A 19,708-nucleotide genomic window follows, 5' to 3' on the forward strand; every position below is an offset into this window, starting at 1 on the left:
GGGGGAACGAAGTCCACGTATTCAACCTTGCTCGTCTCGGCGGGGCAGTGTGTCTCACGAAAAGGCCGAGTTTCACTGCGTTGGCAGGTGTAACGGCCGAGGCACACGTTTGCGGGCGAGGTGGCCGAGACGAGCCAAGGACGTCGTATACGAAGGGCGATATGCAATGCAAACAAGGGCGTAGCGCGCAGGCAAACTTTGCTCATGTCAAAGGGCCAGCCGTGGGCTGTCGACGACTACAAAGGCGTCTGCCTGATCAAGAGGCCACCGCTGGTCAGTGCCTGGCCGATATCAAAGACGTGGCCGGTGACTCTAGAAGAACAGAGCGCAAACTGGAAGATCTCTGTCCCCCTCGCGACGACCACATCGGCGGGACTGCAAACACAAGGTGGTTACGGCTTTCAGCTCCAGAGGCAAAGCCATGAGACGTTTCGGGAAAGCTCAGTTTCACGGAGGGGCGCGCAGCGACATCTTGCGGTCTGCTGCTTGGACTCTGACGTGCTCTCCAGCTCGCGTTTGAGGTTGAGCCGCAGGGGCTGGCTCAACGAGGCGCGCATGGAGGCTCCCAGATTGGCATGGAAGCAGCAAGGCCCCGTAGGCCAGGTGCGACGTCAAGGCCCTTGAAAGCCACGAGCCGAGCTGCACACGCACGGCCGGCAACCGCCCGGGCGGCCAGGTTGCTTCATTGGCGGAGATGCCAGCGGAGACTTCCACTGGCCAGCCGGGGCGCCCGTCGACGGGTGGACGGGGTGGGTTTGCGGGGGGTGGCAGGCAGTGGCTGTGCGGCTCGCCTGTGGAGTCGCTGGAACCTCGCAGGTACGTATGAGCAGAAGCTGCAGTCCTTTGCAACCTGTGCAGATACCCGACGGCGGCCGTGATGTTCTCGTATCCATGGTTCTGAGAGTCAGTGCCTACCTACCTATTCAGTGCCTAGAGAAATTTTCCAGCTGATGGCCATTGTGATACATGTACTAGGAAACAGAGACTGCCAACTGCTGGCACGAGAAAAGGCCAGGCCCTCCGAGTCATTGGCACGATGGCACGTCAGCACGTCGCTGCAACCTGACTCTGCGTCGTCGGTACCTGCACTGCGCCGACGGCAAGGTACAGCCCGTCCTCGACGCGGCTGCTGGTGGCGAGGATCCGGCCTGTCGGGCGCTAGACTCGCCACAGCCAAGGGCCCTGGCGCTAGTCCCGGCGAGGCAAGACGGGGGCCCTTGGGGGTTCAGGGTTGCCGCCGCCCAATGGCAGTGGCAGGCCCCGCCAGGGCTCCAGCGCAGGGGATGGCGCTGCACCAACTGGCGCCCACCCATCCACCCAGCCCAGGCCGTCCAATGCCCAGCCGTTTTACCGCACAAAGGCCCGAACGAACACGTATCGTAGAAGTTTTTGGTGGCGCTCCGGCTGTCCCTCAGATGCTGGGGTTCGCAGACATTCCACGGATCCATACCGCGTACCTTACCCTCCCCTCCGTGGACTGTCCATTGTCACCAGCCTTCCCTCTCGACACCTGCCTTCTCTGCCACGTGGGGCCTCGCGATCTGACAAATCTGCCATGACGGCCTGCCGCTGATTGCTCTGCTTCCTCGTCCTCTTCTCTTCTTCTTCCTCACTGTTCCCGCTTGCTTGCTGTGGTGTGCCCATCCCGCCGCGAGCATCCCGAGACACAGGACAGTCAACACAGCCCTTGCCTCCGCTGGCGCAAGCACTCGCCCACATTCGTCATGGAGAGTGCCTTTGCCCGTCCGATCGCGACGGTCCTTGCCAACTTTGGCGTCGACGAGAACGACGGCCTGACGACCAAGCAAGTTGAGCAGCTGCGCAACAAGCACGGCCGCAATGGTGCGCAGCCTCGTCCCCCGAATCAAGAACCCCGCGAGTGTATCGCACTTCTCGCGTGGATGCTAACCTGGCGGCGTGAAACAGCTATCCCGGAGGAACCGCCGACCCCGCTCTGGGAGCTCATCCTCGAGCAGTTCAAGGACCAGCTAGTCATCATCTTGCTCGGCTCCGCTGCTGTGTCGTTTGCGCTCGCCTTCCTCGAAGATGAGGGCGGCTGGAGTGCATTCGTCGATCCCGCGGTGGTGCGCATACACAACCATTTCCTCCCTGCCTGCTTCCGTCCTCGTCGCTAACCGTGGTCACGCGTCCAGATTCTCACCATCCTCATCCTCAATGCCGTCGTCGGCGTCTCCCAGGAAAGTAGCGCCGAGAAGGCAATTGCCGCCCTGCAGGAGTACTCGGCCAACGAGTCCAACGTTGTCCGTAATGGCGGCCACGTCTCCCGAGTAAAGGCCGAGGAGTTGGTTCCCGGCGACATCATCACCATTTCTGTCGGAGACCGCATCCCTGCAGACTGCCGTGTCATTGCAATCGAGAGCAACAGCTTCGCCGTCGACCAGGCCGTCCTGACCGGCGAGAGCGAGAGTGTCGGCAAGGATGACGAAGCCGTTGTCAAGGATGAGCGCGCTGTCCTTCAGGACCAGGTCAACATGCTCTTCTCTGGAACCACGGTCGTCACGGGTCGCGCGAAGGCCGTTGTTGTCTTGACCGGCTCCAACACTGCCATTGGAGACATTCACGAGAGCATCACGGCGCAGATCTCGGAGCCTACGCCTCTGAAGCAAAAGCTCAACGACTTTGGCGATAGCCTCGCCAAGGTTATTACTGTCATCTGCATCCTCGTCTGGCTCATCAACATCCCCAACTTCAACGACCCCAGCCACGGTAGCTGGACCAAGGGCGCCATCTACTACCTCAAGATTGCCGTGTCGCTCGGTGTCGCCGCTATTCCTGAGGGCCTTGCCGTCGTCATCACGACCTGCCTCGCTCTCGGTACCCGAAAAATGGCCGCTAAGAACGCCGTGGTCCGAAGCCTGCCCTCGGTCGAGACCCTCGGCAGCTGCAGTGTTATCTGCTCCGACAAGACTGGCACACTCACGACCAACCAAATGAGTGTCAACAAGATCGTCTATCTCAACGAGAAGGGCTCTGACTTGACGGAGCTTGACGTTGAGGGTACAACGTTTGCACCCAAGGGCGCTGTTCGAATGAATGGCACCGTCGTCGAGAATCTGCCGTCGACATCCGACACCGTCCGCCAGATGACCGAGGTCGCTGCGCTCTGCAACGATGCCCACCTGGCTTACGACGAGCGCACCGCCGCCTTCTCTAGCGTGGGTGAGCCGACTGAAGGCGCCCTCAGAGTTCTCGTGGAGAAGCTTGGGCCTTGCGCCCCGGCTGGCACGCATCCCGATGATTGTGTCCACTTCGCCAGCGCCAAGTACGAGAAGCAGCTCCCTAGGCTGGCAACGTTCGAGTTCTCCCGCGACCGCAAGAGCATGTCCGTCCTGGTTCAGAGCGGCAAGCAGAAGAAGCTCCTTATCAAGGGTGCTCCGGAGTCGATAATCGACCGATGCTCCCACACGCTCATTGGCGCGGCTGGCAAGCGAGTTCCGCTCACCGAGAAGCTCTCTGATCTCCTGCTGAAGGAAGTTGTCGAGTACGGCAACCGTGGTCTCCGAGTCATTGCCCTCGCCAGCATTGACGATGTGTCCAAGAGCCCGCTCCTCTCCGCCAAGTCGACCGAGCAGTATGCTCAGCTCGAGCAGAATATGACTTTCTTGGGTCTGGTCGGCATGCTCGACCCTCCGCGCGAGGAGGTTCCGGGCTCCATCCAGCAGTGCAAAGATGCTGGTATCCGCGTCATTGTCATTACTGGAGATAACCGCAACACTGCTGAGAGCATCTGCCGACAGATTGGCGTCTTTGGACAGCATGAGAATCTTACGGGCAAGAGCTACACTGGCCGCGAGTTCGACAACCTGAGCCCCAGCGAGCAGCTTGAGGCCGCCAAGAGGGCTTCGCTCTTCTCGCGCGTCGAGCCGGGCCACAAGTCGAAGCTCGTTGACCTTCTGCAGTCCCTCGGTGAGGTCGTTGCCATGACCGGTGACGGCGTCAACGACGCTCCCGCGCTCAAGAAGGCCGATATTGGTGTGGCCATGGGCTCCGGCACTGACGTGTCGAAGCTGGCCGCCGACATGGTGCTCGCTGACAGCAACTTTGCCACCATCGAGGTCGCCATCGAGGAAGGCCGTGCCATCTACAACAACACTCAACAGTTCATTCGCTACCTGATCTCGTCCAACATTGGTGAGGTCGTCTCCATCTTCCTCACTGCGGCCCTGGGTATGCCCGAGGCCCTGATTCCCGTGCAGCTGCTCTGGGTCAACCTCGTTACCGACGGTCTCCCGGCCACGGCTCTGTCCTTCAACCCTCCGGACCATGACATCATGAAGCGGCAGCCCCGTAAGAGGGACGAGGCGCTCATCGGAGGGTGGCTCTTCCTGCGTTATCTCATCATCGGCACCTACGTCGGCCTCGCCACCGTGGCCGGCTACGCGTGGTGGTTCATGTACAACCCCGAAGGCCCGCAGATCACTTTCAAGCAGCTCTCGCGCTTCCATCACTGCTCGGCGGACTTTCCCGAGATTGGGTGCCAGATGTTCTCCAACGACATGGCCAAGGCTGGCTCGACCGTCTCGCTGTCAATCCTGGTCGTCATTGAGATGTTCAACGCTATGAACGCGCTGTCATCGAGCGAGTCCCTGCTCACGCTGCCCCTGTGGAAGAACATGATGCTCGTCTATGCCATTGCACTGTCCATGGCCCTCCACTTCGCCCTGCTGTACACGCCGTTCCTCCAGAGCCTGTTTGCGATCCTGCCTCTCAACTGGACTGAGTGGAAGGCCGTGCTCATCATCAGTGCGCCTGTCATGTAAGTCTACTCGCCATCTACCATGCTGGGATGCCCAAGCTAACGTTGTCTTTAGTCTCGTCGACGAGGTGCTCAAGTTTTTCGAGCGACAGTTCTTCATGCAGACCACGACGCGTGAGGACGTCAAGGCTGTTGCGGCTAAGAAGGAGCAATAGAGTAGTGAAGAGGCGATAAAGAGAGTGGCACTACATAGAGAGACACACAAAGAAAGACTTGCATGGACCGGCCCGGGCCAGCCGTTAAGACACTCTGTACTATAGCCATCTGGTGTCAAGGAGATGGCGCGACAGGCGGCGACCGCCATCTGTATGAAAAGTAACGCAAATGCACGTTTGATGACTATTGTTTGAGATTCGACGAGCAAGTCGCCTTCTCCGTGACCATGGTTGGGAATTCAATGTTTCTTGTTTGTTTTGCCCGTCCCCAAGGGGGCTCGGGGATCTAGATAGTCGTACAGTGATGCGAAGCCCGCATCGCCAGTCACCACGTCGCCACGCAGCGCCCTCTACCATGTACCGCTCGTCTAATCTTGCCTGCCCTTCAGTAACCGCTTAGTGACCTTGTCCTTCTCGATGATGTAGACGTGGGCTCCCCAGCCGGAGAGGGCGTCGCGGTCGACGGCGTTGAGGAGCGCCTGCGAGATGGTCTCGAACAGGGCATCAGGTTCCTAGACAAGACGCATCAGTCAGTCGGTGAGCGTGTCCCTGCAGGCGCCAGGGAAAAGTCCCAGGCCCAAGAAGGAGCGGGGAGCAGCCAAAGGGGAGGCCAGGAGAAGAGACGCACCATATCCGGCTCCCAGAGACCCTCGCACATGCCAAAGAGCTGCTCGGAGGCGGTTCCTGAGACGATGAAGTCCTTTGCAAAGTCGATGCAGCCGATGCTGTCGAAGCCGCAGATGAAGGGCTTGCCCGTCTTGGGGTCGAGGCCGGCGACGACGGGGCTGACAAAGTAGGGGCCGAAGCGGCGCTCGTAGAGGGACGAGGAGACGAGGTTGGCGAAGGTGCGGGGGGCGATGGCGCGCTCCTCACGCAGGCGGTACATGTTGACCTTGTAGCGGAAGAGGTCGCTGACGGTGTTGACGTCGGTTGCGAGGCCCGTGAGGCCGAGGAAGACGTCGCCGTACTGGAAGATCTTGGGGAAGTTGTTGGACACGGTCAGGGCCTGCAGGCCGAGGCGGAGGTCGCAGGCGATGGCGACGCAGTCCTTGCCGACCATGGCGACGCAGGCGCCGCCGTCTGCACGGAGGGGGAGCGGAGTGTCAGTTGCTGCGCGTGCGTTTCTTCTTCTGAGGAGGGCGGGTGGACGGGACGGGGAGGAGAGAGGGGGGAGCGGAGGACGCACTTATCGAGAAGGGAGACGACTGCGAGAGAAGAGTGTCAGCGTGTGTAGTGTTGACGGCGGTGACGACGACGACGACGACGACGACGACGACGACGATGGACGACATCGAGGCTGATGGACGGGAGCGGACGACATACCATGGTGACGGGGGCGCGGGTCTGTGCCTCACGGGCGGCGATGCAAGGCCGTTTACTGTCGCTGCGCGCGTGAGGTGGACAATTGGCAGCGAGGTCGTCGAGGTCGTGGAATTCGCGGTGGCGGTGGTGGTTGGCGTGCTGGTGCGGATGGATGGGGGTATCGAGGTTGAGGTTGAAGTGAAGCTCCCTCCGTGACCGACGCAGCCCACCGCCAGCCACAGCACCAGCAGCAGCACCAGCAGCTCAGCAAGGCCACCTGGGCCAGGCAAGGCAAACACGGTCTGGCGCGGCCCCGATGGAGAGCGCTGCTTGGAGAAGGGCCCAACAGTTCGTCTGATTGGCCGGAGCTCTCGCTGGCGGGGCCCTTGCAGCGGCCGCTCAGCGGTTGCCGTTCTTACGTAGGCCCGCTGCCAGCCTGGTGAGGTGGGCTTGGTGGGTGACGCGCTGCTGGTGCTGCTGGCCGCCGCCCCCAGACTGACTGACACACCGGGAGAGGCTTCGAGAAGGTGGCTTTGCAACGTGCAACGGGGACCAAGCTGAGCAGTTTTGGCCACGCACCGCCATCGCGACGGGATTACATGGGCGGCCCCGCATCCATCATCCTTTGACCTGCATCTCGAATCGTCGAGACAACATCGCTGAATCCAGGAGTTGCACCCCCAGCCACCGTGCTCTGTGCTCGACACCTCATATCTCATAGTCCCGCCGCTACGACATATCCTCAACCCCACCATCGAGACGACGGCCTCGCATCACCGCCGGCGTCCACGGCGCCGCTTCGCTCCTCCTCGAGACTAATATACCTGCGCAAACACTCACTTCCTATCGCCTTCTCACTTCTCTCCCTCCTCGCATAACCACCTCGGCGCCATGTCGTCCCACGTCGTCGTCATCGCCACCGACCTCCGGCGCACGACCGTCAAGGTCTCGCCGGGGACATACCTCATCGACGTGCTGCAGGAGGCCTGCACCAAGCTCAACCTCTCGAGCGACAAGTTTCTGCTAAAGTCAGTATATCACCCTCGCCGAGCACGGCTCCTCCCATCACCAACCCCGCCCCCCCCCCTTTCACTGTCTCCTTGCCGTCGGACGAAGCGACCCAGCTAACGCCGCCGCGCCAGACACAAGCAGAAGCAAGTCGACCTCTCCGTCCCCTTCCGCACGTCGGGCCTCCTCCCCGGCGCCAAGCTCGAGCTCGTCGTAAAGTCCAACACGCCGTCGGCCGTCCAGATCGCCCTGCAGGTGCCGCAGTCCGAGGCGCGCGAGATCCCCGGCGGGCGCCTCATCCGCAAGTTCCCCTCAGACATGACGCTGTGGCAGGTGCTGCGCCAGTTCGAGAGCGGCGACGCCAGCGCCGGAAGGAATGTCAACATCACGGCCCGCGGCGTCGCCGGCGCGGTCACCAGCGGCGCGGGCCAGCTGTACTACGAGATGCCCGTGCTCAACATCATGGGCAGGGAGCTCGCCGCGTTTCAGGACTTTCAGAAGACGCTGTCGCAGCTCGGGCACAACTCAGGCAATGTCCTGGTGCGGCTGTCGTACAGAAAGACGGACCAGACGCTGTTTGAGGCCATGGAGCAGATAAGCCAGTTCTTCAAGCACACGGAGGAGCAAAGCAAGAAGGAGGGGACGAGCGCCGCCGCAAAGGACGAGCCTCAACAAGAGTCAACCGAGCAAAGGGAAGACACGCCCATGGCTGACGCCGCCGCGCAGCCTCCCGCTTCCTCTACCGAGTCGCAAGCTCCTCTGTCACAGCAACAACAACCTACAGACTCGTCAACCACCACGGGTCAATCAACTCCCCAAGACCTGACGCCAAGCAGCGACTCCTCCCAGCCCAAGGACCCCTACCAACCCGTCTCCGTCTTCCTCGCACCCTCTGGCAACGTCCCCGCTGCCGCTCTTCACGCCTCTGAGTCCGAATCCGACTTCACTCCCAGCATAGCTCATGCCCAGCTGCATCAGGCTCGCTTGCAGGAATCCTCACGCAACAAGCGGCTGCTCTCAGACAAAGAGATCGAGGACAAGGCCGCCGCCGAAGCAGCTCGTCTAGCGGCGATTAAGTCGGTTCTCGTCAAGGTGCGATTCCCAGACAACACGAGCAGCGACTGGCAGGTCGGCCCGCGGGAGACGGGCGCATTCCTGTACGAAGCCGTCCGACATGTCATGGCCGACGCCCAATACCCCTTCCACCTCGTCCTGCCCGGTGGCAAGACGGTCATCCAGGACGACGCCAGCCCTAAGCACGGCCTCATCAAGGGGTACAAGCTCTCGGGCCGTGTCCTCGTCAACCTGGTCTGGGACGACGTCGTGCCCCCGCAGATACGCAAGCAGCCGTTCCTCAAGACGACCGTGGCCCAGCAGGGGCAGGCCGTCAAGGTCCCTGAAGTGCCCAAGGCTGTCGAAGACGGCAAGGCGGCGCACGTTCAGCCGCCCAAGGCAGAGAGGGGCGAGGGCTCCGGCGAGGGCGGTGGCGGCAAGAAGGTGCCCAAGTGGTTCAAGTTTGGGAAGAAGTAGGCCTCGCGCCGCATGATTGTGACGGGCCACTGGCCGGGCTGGCATTGGCAGGGTTTCTGGGAAGCAAGCGATGTTGGTTGTATTGAGCATGGATACCGGCGTTACGACCGTGGACGGTAAATGTTACTGTGGAATAGACCCGTAGACTTGGGATATGATGGGAGTGGCAGAGAGCTTCTGCAGGTAAATCCAACAGGTCGTCCGACCCGCGTCAAAGTCACATTGCTTCACAAAGTAACGCTTCACTGCTGCTTTAAGAATTGGTTTGGTATTTCCGACGAACCGCAGCTATGCCCTGCCGCGGCGCATCAAAGCCGTCAAGCGACACTTCGATCAAATCGTGACCACGCCGATTCCCATGCGAAGAAATTCCCGATTTGCCATGATGTAACATCGTTTAATTTTTCCCTTTCAGTCCTCCCCGTTCATCCCCTCCGACGCTGATACCCCCAAACTAGATGGTGAAAAACGAAGAAGGCGCTTCCGCGTCTCTTTGCATCCGTTTAGTGGCCGGTACGGCGGGACTCGGCGATGACGCGCTGGAGCTCGTCGACCTTCTTCTTGGCGCGGCCGAAGGTACCGAGCTGCGAGAGAAGGGTCAGTGATTTTGAAGGCGATTGGAGGAGAGTCTTGGGTGTTGAGCCTGGACGTACCCTCTTCTTGGCCAGCTTGCGGGCGCGCTTGTCCTTGCTGTTGCGGAGCAACTCGATGACGCGGCGCTCATAGGGGGCGAGGCTGGAGTTGGCATGTTAGCATATGGGTTTGAGGCTGTATGCCACGTCCATTGATGCGGTCCGGGTCGAGGTTGGCAGGTGATTCGAGACTCGCTCGAGGAAGAGGCCGTTGAAGCTAAACGAGGGCGATACACTCGCCCGGCCATTCGTCCATCTCCAGCCTTCTCCGACTCGAATCTCGAACTGCCCGTCTCCCTCCATTCCCTCGGACTGCTAAATCTCTGGACGTGAGCGGCAGGGTTAGAACTCACCCAGCGACCTCCTTGACGACCTCGCGGACGAAAGCCGTGCGCTTGCTCAGGTGACCCTTGGTCCGGGACACACGGGGCTTGACAACACGGGCGGTGGTCTTCTATACAAGGGGCAAACCAAAAGGCACACTGTCAGCGTCCATCGTCTGCTTTAGTTTCGGTGTCTCTTCTGGTCTGGAGAAGGGTTTGCCAAAAGATTGCAAGCCAACACCTCGCAGAGGAGAAGCCGGGTCACCCGCCCTCACAGGAGGTGGACAGTCCGTTTCCTTCATCCGGCGAGAAAAGCAGAGATCCTCCACGAGGTGAGACCGCAGATTGACATTGTGTGTATGTGCGTGCGCGATGCGCCCGCACGTGTGTATGGTGGTGATGATGTATTTGCGAATGGTGATGGTATCAACGTACGTGACCGCGGTTCAGGCCAACGGCCAGACCGGTTCGGGGCGCTTCCTTGGCCATTTTGTCGTGATGTGTCGGCGGGTTGTCGACTCGGCGTTGGGTGTGATGGTCGAAGGGATCGAGAAGGGAAGAGGAGGGGACTCGGGAAATTTTGGTGGATGGGGGCTTCGCTCGCACGAGGACGCACCGCACACGCACACATCGTATGGGTCCGCACCATGGGCATGGCGCGGAATTTTTTTTCTGCAAAAAGCTGTGGGTCACGTGCAACAGGGTAAGCGAGCTGGCAACGGCTGGTGGCTCTCTGGAGTCTGGAAGTTGAAGGTGTTGCGGCAAGCCAATCATGAGCGGTAACAATCTCCGCCCGAGTCCCGCTGCTGACTGGTCGAGTGCAGGACTCTGTCTTCGGAGGATTGTGGCTGATGAGGTAGTCAAGCCTCACTCGACTCGCACTTGTCGGAGATCCCAGCCACGATGCTCTCAACATCAGAACGGATCGGGATAACATGGAGAGAAATGCGCATGAGCACACCTTCACAACCTCCTCTCGACGCTATCCCATTGTCCATCAGTACATTTTTGCAAGACGGAGGCTAGATCTACGCGGCATCGCTTTCCCGGTCGCGCACCGCAGAGAAGCACCGCCTGCACCCCCGAAGCGCATGGCGGGTGCCATCACGTCGCGTTGATCGATGGATCGACGGTGCCGCTCCTTGACGGCCTTCCCGTTCAGGCACGCGCATGGTCGGAAGAGGCAGAGCATCCGCATCGCCGTCGCGCTCGCTTGGGAGGAAGAAGGAGCCGTCATTCAGATCTGCGGGCAGGGCAATATACGTGTGCAGCGCCCGCGCGGCGGTAGCTGCCCAGACGGGCATGATAAGGCCGCCGGGCGTTGCGGTGGATGGACAAATTGGTCGCACACCGGCAACGGGAAAAGGCAGCGATGGCCGGGCCGGGGCGATTGTGATGATACGTGACCGAAGAGACACGAGACGGCTCAGCAGAAAGCTTTGTCTTGGAGAAATGTCTGACTTGAGCGCCGGTCACCGTCGACAACCGCCCGTGGCCCCCGTCTCGTCGTCATTGTCTCGGCTCGTCGATTGTGACGTGACCGAACGCCGTCCTTACCTGTAAGAATCTGCACAATTACGGTCGTGATGTCGGACCGCCCGGTCACTCTCGGCCGATTCTGACAGCTCGCGAGCCGGATCGAGGATGCAGCCCGCAGGCGAAGGCTCCGGAGCGGCGATGCAATTAATAGCCCGTAATCAACGGACCAGGTTCGGCCAGCGGCTGACCTGAAGCAGGCGGGTGGGTTGCCGGGCCTTGTGTGCGGATGCCCCAGCGGCGGCGGCAGCAGCAGCAGCACCTGCACCTGCAACACAGAGAATCACTGCCGTTTTCTGCCTTGTCCACACCCTCCCCCCTTGCCCTTGCAAAAGACGGGCGGTGGTGATCCGATAAGAGCGGCGCATTATTACTGTCAACACAGGCAAAGACACGGGACGGGCAGTGCGGGCGGAGGGAAATGAGAGCAAGAGACATGCTTGTCCTTCGTCGGGACGACGCTGTGCACTGTCGGTGTAGCAACAGCACAGGAGACACGAAGCACGCAAAGCCGCGTCTATTCACGAAGGAGGGGAGGTGAAGTGAATGGAAGCCGTGCAACCGTGGAAAAGAGAGGTTCGAAACGGAGTGAATGGGTGGCGGAGGCTCTGCCAGTGGCGCTCGGGGCCACGAGGAACCAAACCTTTCGCCCACCTCTGCCTCAGCTGGTGCCTTGCAGGTGGCACCAGCGCTAGGTGTGCGACACTGAAGCACCGACCGCCAGCGGGCAGCGGCATCCCCCCCGTACAGCGGCTTGAAACAGCCTAACCCCGTCGGTGGAGCCACCCGGAGGGCCCTCTGGAGCCCCCCCTGTCGCAGCTTAAACGGTGACGCTCAAACGCTCCACTGCCAAACTGGACCTCCATCCACCAGGTTCATCACGTTTTGCGCGGCTTCGTCCGGTCTTCTTCCACTGTTGCGTAGGTAGCTCCCTCCCGGTTCGTGCCCTGAAACAGCGGAACCCAGTGTTTTTATCGGAGCGCTGGAGACGCTGGGGATGGGATGGATGGGGGCCGCGCAAACACATGACACGGGACGACGACGGTTCACCTCGTCCGACGTTGCCGTGCTGATCGAGATGGAGAAGGGGAAACAGATGGCTTGTTTCGACACGGGCGGCGCTCCGTTTCTCAGCCTGCCGCTGCGCGAGATCCTGCAGCGGCCGCGAGTGTGTCGAAGAAAGAGCCGTTTCCAAGGAGGTGGTGCATGTCCATCCATCATCCCCTGTGGCCCCAGTCGCTGGTTGGCGACAATGGGCTTGCAGATATGAGATCGACAGGGCGGGCACTTTTGGGGGCGCAAGCGACGTCCTGTGCCCTGCCATGGCATGCTGCCAAAACGCCGCTGCAACGGGCCCTGCACTGCACCGTCACGGGGAGCCGACGCTACTGTACGCAGGCACACTCGGATGGACACTTGCAACTCCCAAAGGCCCGTGGCAGCCACTCAAGCCACTGGATCGCGGGCCCCAAAAAAAGCATCACACAAGGATCCAGACGCCCTCTCCGCCTATCAGTCGCCGGGGATCCACGTCACATAGGGCACTTGGTCGTCCTTCCGTACCCATCCATCGACCTGTGCGATTATCATCCATGCCTGGCCTGGCTGGCCTGCGGCTTCAGGATGCCGGGATGCCAGGACGGGGGTGGCCCCTGTTGGGCAGTTGGCAGAGAGTTCGGCCGGCGTCTCCATTGATGTGCAAGTGCCGCTTCTCCTTCTCCATCGAAAAACCGTCTGTCCCACGCACCACCGCTGGCTGGCTGGCTGGCTGGCTGGGTATCAAAGAATGTGCCGCAGCAGGAGCAGCAGCAGCAGCAGCAGCAGCAGCAGCAGCGGACGCGCAGCTTCTCTCCCCCTTCCTCGCTCCACGGGGGCCGTGGCTCTTGCGCGGACACACCTCACTCCTCCACCGTGCTTTCGTCTTATCCGTCACTCTCTCGCAACTGTTGTTCCGTCTCCTGTGCGTGACCCTATTGTCCTTCACTCTCCTGCATGTATCCGTCGCCCGTGTAAGAGGAACCACATTTTCCCTTCAGAGACACTCCCTCATCACACCCCCTACTTGAGTCGAGCAAAGACATATATACCGACCGGGTCACACTCCAGATCGTCCCGTCCCTCATCCACCCCTGTTGGCACCGACTGTTTTTCTTTTCCTCCATCTGTATAAACATCTTCCTTCACTCCTTGCTTGAGGCATAGCTTTCGACAGCAACACCTCAACTCACCTTTCTTCCCTTCGCGCAGACCTTTGACAGGCCAAGCCACATCTTCATCCTCACCTTCAACCCCCGACCGTAGACTCGGTTTCGCCCTCAAAAACTCCAAAGGAAGGCTCCCTCTCGAAATCATGCAGCTGTCATCTCTCCTCCTCGCGGCGCTGCCCTCGATGGCTCTGGCCGGTACGGCCTACACGGCGCCTGCGGCGCTCGCTGCCGTGGCCAAGGACAACAGCAACGACTGCGTCCTGCCCGTCTCGTACCATGTCCTCCACTTCATGGGCGGCAAGAATGCCAGTGCCTCGGACCTGGACAAGTACCACTTCAAGTACCGCAACACCAACACCAACCTGACGACGTCCTGCTCGTGGGACACGACCTCGACTTCGACGACTCCTGAGGGCCTCACGCCGCGATTCGCGTGTGCCGACAGCAATGTCAAGTTCATCTGGCAGGGAGACCAGAACCGGTTAACCGTGATCGAGCGAGTGTGCCCCAACACCCGAGGGTAAGTAGCCCTATTCCCATCGGTCATTGATGAAGGCCTGGGCCCCATCCTCCAGGGCTCCTCAACAGGTTCCTCTTTCTCGATGTTGTATAGAGGCTAACCTCATAACACAGTGTTCCCTCCTACGAGGTCGCCGGCAGCGCCGATATCCCCCTGCACTGCGGCAGCTCCGGCGTCTGCAAGTCCAACCAGACGGACACACTCGCCCTCTTCACCAGCATCAACCCCGTCCGGGACCCCACCCACCGACGCGACAACGTCGTCCGCAACAAGAAGACCAGGGGCGTCGCCTGGTCCTACGACATCTAAACGCGCTGCTCCCTGCGCGTTTTGGGTTCCCGATGTCGCGAGCTGTGTTAATGCGAGTTGAGGCCGGTACTAAAAGGGGAGATGGCATTACGGCGTCGGGCAGGCAGGTGTAAATACGTTGCATGAAAGGCTACGCAGTGCGGTCCCAGAGGCCGCAGGGGCGGCGCCATCAGGTTTTCCTTCATCCTCTATAGACAGGTTCTTGGAGTATCCCGCCCTTTGGCTTCTTCCTTAACATAGGTACGAGGCACATATCAATGATATCCCACGCTCGTTTTGGCGGGCTACTCGCTACATATGTCTTCCATCTGTTGGAGTTGGGGCTGTGATTCACTGGGCGTGCGACACAAACCAAATTGGCCGGGTCGGCAGCTGACCTTCGCTGTGTTTTCTTTTCGTTTCCTCTCTTTTCTATTCCCGTTTTCCTCTCTGTTCTCACATCGTCATCGGCAAATGTGTCGTTTCTTCTGTTTTCACATCCGTTGATGTGATGACTGGAAGTAGCTGAAGCGCGGCAGCTCCTTCTCCAAGAGTTGTTCCAGTACGTGACTTATTCCAGCTTCTTCCCCCCAAGCGAGACTAATCAGTATCTTCAGGAAGGAGCCGTTCTGGGTCCTGCCAAGTCGGCTCACATCCGTGGGGTTTTCGTATACGACTTTGCCCGTTGCCGCCTCGTCGAACATCTCATCCAAAACATTTGAGACCTCAGCAAAGAGTCTCAACTACTTCGTGCTTTGGTTCCCGGTACGCATAGTTGACGACTAGCTCCATCCCATCTTCCTCGGCCTAAAGCGACTCAACCATGGCCTCCAAATGCACCAACTGCAACAAGTCGGCGCTCGAGGTCGGTCTGAAGCATTGTGCCAAATGTTCCGTGTCCCTGTACTGCTCAAGGGCTTGCCAGAGGGCAGACTGGAAGACCCATAAGAAAATTTGTGGCAAGCAAGCGGACGGACGATCAGACTCCAGACTCAGGATTGTGCGTGCAACAGACCTGTCGCCTCCCAAGGGCCTCGAGAGCGGCGTCCGCGACCCCTTCACTCGTCTGGACAAGGGCACCTGGCTGCACGACCGACCAGAGAAGGACGTCTTCCGACTACTCACTGATGCTTACCGTCTGCGTGTTGAGGACACTTACAACATGGATGGCGAAGTGGAAGCGGACAGTATCTACGACGGCAAGTCGGACGGGTTGCAGGGCTTCAAGCGCTTCCTGGGCCGCGTGGCCGCTAGAGCGGGTATGTTGCCGCCATGGTGGAACGACGACAAGCAAGCGAACTGCGAGGTACTCGGCATGACGCGAGGACAGTGGCACGACCTGGGCTGCGCCATCACAAAGGGCGACATCATCGACTATTACGACGACCTCCGGTTCCCGATGCAGCTTCGCATGTTTGCGGAAGCGGCATACGGCAGGGGACCCGGCGGGGCGAACGGCACGGAGACGAGGCAGATGATGATGGCGGTTGAGCAGGGCAGGGGAGTAGGCATGGTTGCGTCGACGCTGGACTTCGTGTCCATTTTTGGCGGCCGCTGAAAAAGGGTCGGCCGGCGACGGGACTGTGGACGTGCGGGAGCGCGAGACGTGTGAAGTGGCTTGTCTGTTTGTCGGCGAAAAGGCGCTCTCCCGCGCAGACAGATTCAGGAATTAAGTTTTCCATTTCATTTCACAAAACGAGAAAAGATCTGAAGACGGCATGAGGCATCGTGGCCAAGGCCTCGCTTGAGGGATAGCTTCATGCTTTGGGGGCCGGGCTGGCCTGCATCTGGATGAGCTTGTCAGTTGCGGCGGGATATCCAAGTGTGGCTTAAACTTTGCGAAGCAATCGCATCGGAGCGCCACGTGGTCCGTGGGAAGGGGATCCAGGATTCCATGTTCGGAACGATTTGTGGCTTGCTTGGTGGACGGTGGCCCCAGCCGCAAGCGGATTTTCAGCGATGCCTGCCAGTGGACTCCAGGCCTCCCCCAGCGCGCTCCCCCCTGCAGCGCCTGTCAGCGCAGTGGCCCTACGGAATCCAATCCAATCGCTGTCAAGCGGCTGCCCGCTGGCACCGCTCCGCCCGCAAGGAAGCGGCCCCCGCACCGGCACTTACTTGATGGGATACATGACCGCTCGATTCCCCAGACTTCGGTCATGCATCGTCTCACCGTCCGCCTCGAACCCGCCTGTCGCACACGATCCAGCCACGGGACCAGCCCCGCGTCTCGAGCAGCCGTTCTGAACAGCGGAGCGCTCAACCCGTGCGCAGGCCGTTTTTCTCTTTAGTTGTTAAAGGTCCATCGAGTCTCGCTGGGTTGGCGCGCGGCACTCTCAGCATCCGTGTGTCTCTCTGTCTCTCTCGCATCTGTGCTTCTGCGCCGCCATGCCCCATCTCGCCGGGCGTCTGAGACATTGAGAAACCCTTCTCCCACCCAAAACGCGAGAGTCAGACCCTGCGCAGCTGAGTGAGGAGGAGGCCGAGGCCGAGGCCTAGACTCGTTCGCGCGCCCTCAAACTCGCAACATCGCTACGACTTTGTTGGCGCCAGCGACGCTACGTACGTTGCAGCGACAACAGCGGTTGCCTGCTGCTGCCCTTGCGTCGGCCCAACAAAGCCCTCGAGCACTTCTCGTCCGTTGCCAGCGACATGCCCCGGCATCGCTAGACCTCACATCCCGCCTCTACTTCCCGCCGACAACCACACGCTGTACGCTCTGTGCGTGCCTTCATCATGTGGCGCCTCTTCTGGCTCGCCGTGTCATGGCAGCTCCTCGCGGGGCTCGCCTCCGCCGCCATCTCGGTGCCCTTCTTTGCCGACCTCGAGCGCTTGTCGCGCCTCGTCGACATCTCGTACTGCATCGGCAACACGGGTGTCCATAAGCCCTTCCAGTGCGTCTCGCGCTGCAAAGACTTTCCCGCCCTGTCCCTCGTGAACACCTGGAGCACCGGCGTTCTCATGGGTGACAGCTGCGGCTACATCGCCGTGGATCACACAGGCGGGGGAGGTCTGACCCGCCGCAAGCACGACGGTGCCGATGAAGCAGCGGGTCTTGAGACGAGGAAGGGCCGCGGGTCCATCATCGTTGCGTTCCGAGGCACCTACAGCATCACAAACACCATCGTGGACCTCAGCACCGTGCCCCAAAAGTACGTCCCGTACCCGTCACCCGACGACGGCTCCAAGATGCCACGGGAGCCGCCGAGGCACAGATGCGACAACTGCACCGTGCACATGGGCTTCCTCGACTCGTGGCGAAACGCCCGTCGCGTCGTTCTCCCCGAGCTTCAGAAGCTGCGAGCCGAGTATCCGTCGTACTCCATACAGCTTGTCGGCCACAGCCTCGGCGGCGCCGTGGCCTGTCTCGCCGCGCTGGAACTCAAGGTCTCGCTCGGCTTCGACCGCGTGTCCGTCACCACGTTTGGCGAGCCGCGCGTGGGCAACTACCAGCTCGCGCGCTTCGTCGACGACGTATTCGGGCTCGACGGCGACAACGACGAGGCACTCGAAGCGCGGCCGTACCGCCGCGTCACCCACGCCAACGACCCCGTGCCTCTTCTCCCGCTTGAGGAATGGGGCTACCACCCGCACGGCGGCGAAGTGTACATAACCAAGCCCAACCTCACACCGTCCGAGAGCGACATCCGCACCTGCGTGGGCGACAGCGACCCCGCGTGCAGCGCCGGCGCCGAGTCTGCCTCGCTCGTCAAGACGGTGCGTCGGCTGCTGCACTTCAGCCGGGTAGGAGCCGGCACAGTTCGCGCGCACCTCGAGACGCTGTCGTTCCCGGCCCGGTTCCGGCTGTGGGAGCTGTTCTTCGCGCACCGCGACTACTTCTGGAGGCTCGGGCTGTGCGTGCCGGGCGGCGACCCGGCCAACTGGGGGAAGGGGTGGGCGGCCCCCGACCCGGACCAAGAGCCGGGCGAGCTATAATACATATTACGCCGCGCCATATTGCTGGTTTTCTTTTTCTTTTGGGTTTTTCCACTGCAGTGCATCGCAAGGAGTTTAGGCGGGGGAGAAGGACATATATGTTCAAGGACGGGTATTGGCTTGGTGCGAAGGGAAAAGTGCCTCGTCGACCGCGTTTAATATCCTCATGCTTTGATGATGAAATTGAACGATTTCATGCCGCTGGTACTGGCAATTGGCACTTCCTGTGACTGTGCAATAATTACAACAGGGTCAATAGATGCGTGGTGCTGGGTGGTGCTTGTTTCATCCCCGGATGCGGTCTCCGTCGTCGACAGCAGGAAGTTCACTCGCTGACGCATGGCGCTTCAAAAGTGTAATTGACGGTTGCATGCCTGCAGATTGGAAGCAGTTGGGGCCAGCCATGCGAGCGTGACCCACGCCATAATGGTTCCTCATGCATGTCAAAGTTACGAGGTACAGAATAAACAAGTGTTTGCTTGAATATACGAGTAGTACGTAAGCTACGTGCCGACGCGAACAAGCGGCTACTGTACCGGGTAGGGAGGGTGAGGTCGGCGAGGCGTGGCCTCCGCGCAAGGAAGGCCCAGGTGGGCCTGGGCGGCAAGCGGAACGACGCAACAGGCGGAAGGACGGACGGGGGCTTGGAAGAAGGAACTCGCACCCAGTGAAGAACGAGATATGGGACGCTGGGCGGCCATTGGCTCCCTTGCGAAGCAAGCAAATCTGCGCGCTGGAGCGAAAGAGAGAGGGAGAGGAGAGGGGCCCACGAGTCCTGCTCAGGCCCCGACGACGACGTGTGTTTGTTACCCCCCTGTGCAACGCTGGCACGCGACCGAGATGACGGGGAGGCACGGATGACCCGGGGGGCGGATCCGGAGAGAGGGAGGGGTCGAGAGGAGGAGTGACTGTGACTCATTGGGGGGAGCGAGATACCTGGGTACGTATGGACGTGGTGGTGCGTGTTGGTGCAATTTGCGACGAGGCTGATGTCGACGTGACGCCTGGACGAGGCTGATGGGTGGTTTCACAGAGAAGAGGGGGCGGCTTCGTCGTCGTCATCGTCATGTGAGAGGATGGGATAGGATGGGAACCGTGCCGGAGCGATAACGATCGCGCGTGGGCAGGGCACAGCCTCGCTGGGCTGGACTGGGCTGGGCTGGGCTGGGCTGGGCTGGGCTGGCGACGACACCGGATCGCTGGCTGCTTCTGGTGCTTCTGGTGCTGTTCGCCCTCGCTCATCCGTCCGCAGATTCGACGATGGAGGGCGAAGCTTTTGATGACGGCTGGCCCGTGCCAATGATGAGCTACGTTCGAGAATATTGTCCAGTTCTCCCCTGCTTGCCCTGGTCGTCTGTCGGTCTCTGTCAAGCGGGGACGGCGGGATGAGTGCCGGGCCGCGGTCGTGGACCTGGACGCTGGGTAGCGAGTCGAGCCGCCCCTACTTGGGGATCCGCCGTGGACTAATAATAAGGGTCTGTGTGCTGTCTGCCTGCC

General features: G+C 60.6%; 7 protein-coding genes across 7 annotated transcripts; 5 read left to right on the forward strand and 2 right to left on the reverse strand.

Moving 5' to 3' along the window:
* Window positions 1–1,724: 1,724 nt before the first annotated feature.
* On the forward strand, window positions 1,725–4,932 carry PLICBS_007018 (uncharacterized protein; the record flags this gene model as incomplete). Its single annotated transcript, XM_018320412.2, has 4 exons — window positions 1,725–1,842; window positions 1,927–2,084; window positions 2,154–4,777; window positions 4,833–4,932. 4 exons carry the CDS (start codon window positions 1,725–1,727, stop codon window positions 4,930–4,932), a joined length of 3,000 nt encoding a protein of 999 aa, XP_018180309.1.
* A 368-nt stretch (window positions 4,933–5,300) lies between these two features.
* PLICBS_007019 (proteasome core particle subunit beta 3) lies at window positions 5,301–6,224 on the reverse strand (the record flags this gene model as incomplete). Its single annotated transcript, XM_018320413.2, has 3 exons — window positions 5,301–5,444; window positions 5,561–6,012; window positions 6,119–6,224. 3 exons carry the CDS (start codon window positions 6,222–6,224, stop codon window positions 5,301–5,303), a joined length of 702 nt encoding a protein of 233 aa, XP_018180310.2.
* Window positions 6,225–7,125: 901 nt separating this feature from the next.
* On the forward strand, window positions 7,126–8,772 carry PLICBS_007020 (uncharacterized protein; the record flags this gene model as incomplete). Its single annotated transcript, XM_018320414.1, has 2 exons — window positions 7,126–7,262; window positions 7,377–8,772. The coding sequence occupies 2 exons, from the start codon at window positions 7,126–7,128 to the stop codon at window positions 8,770–8,772; spliced, it is 1,533 nt and encodes a 510-aa protein (XP_018180311.1).
* Window positions 8,773–9,275: 503 nt separating this feature from the next.
* On the reverse strand, window positions 9,276–10,216 carry PLICBS_007021 (60S ribosomal protein eL36; the record flags this gene model as incomplete). The annotated part of the gene is made up of 4 exons (XM_018320415.1): window positions 9,276–9,356; window positions 9,426–9,507; window positions 9,758–9,858; window positions 10,163–10,216. The coding sequence occupies 4 exons, from the start codon at window positions 10,214–10,216 to the stop codon at window positions 9,276–9,278; spliced, it is 318 nt and encodes a 105-aa protein (XP_018180312.1).
* A 3,397-nt stretch (window positions 10,217–13,613) lies between these two features.
* Window positions 13,614–14,299, forward strand: PLICBS_007022 (uncharacterized protein; the record flags this gene model as incomplete). The annotated part of the gene is made up of 2 exons (XM_018320416.2): window positions 13,614–13,990; window positions 14,104–14,299. 2 exons carry the CDS (start codon window positions 13,614–13,616, stop codon window positions 14,297–14,299), a joined length of 573 nt encoding a protein of 190 aa, XP_018180313.1.
* Window positions 14,300–15,101: 802 nt separating this feature from the next.
* Window positions 15,102–15,836, forward strand: PLICBS_007023 (uncharacterized protein; the record flags this gene model as incomplete). Its single annotated transcript, XM_018320417.2, has 1 exon — window positions 15,102–15,836. One exon carries the CDS (start codon window positions 15,102–15,104, stop codon window positions 15,834–15,836), a length of 735 nt encoding a protein of 244 aa, XP_018180314.2.
* Window positions 15,837–17,011: 1,175 nt separating this feature from the next.
* On the forward strand, window positions 17,012–18,211 carry PLICBS_007024 (uncharacterized protein; the record flags this gene model as incomplete). Its single annotated transcript, XM_018320418.2, has 1 exon — window positions 17,012–18,211. One exon carries the CDS (start codon window positions 17,012–17,014, stop codon window positions 18,209–18,211), a length of 1,200 nt encoding a protein of 399 aa, XP_018180315.2.
* Window positions 18,212–19,708: the final 1,497 nt, after the last annotated feature.

Source organism: Purpureocillium lilacinum, assembly GCF_023168085.1.
Source record: "Purpureocillium lilacinum CBS 284.36 DNA, scaffold_5, whole genome shotgun sequence".
Lineage (NCBI taxonomy): Eukaryota > Fungi > Ascomycota > Sordariomycetes > Hypocreales > Ophiocordycipitaceae > Purpureocillium > Purpureocillium lilacinum.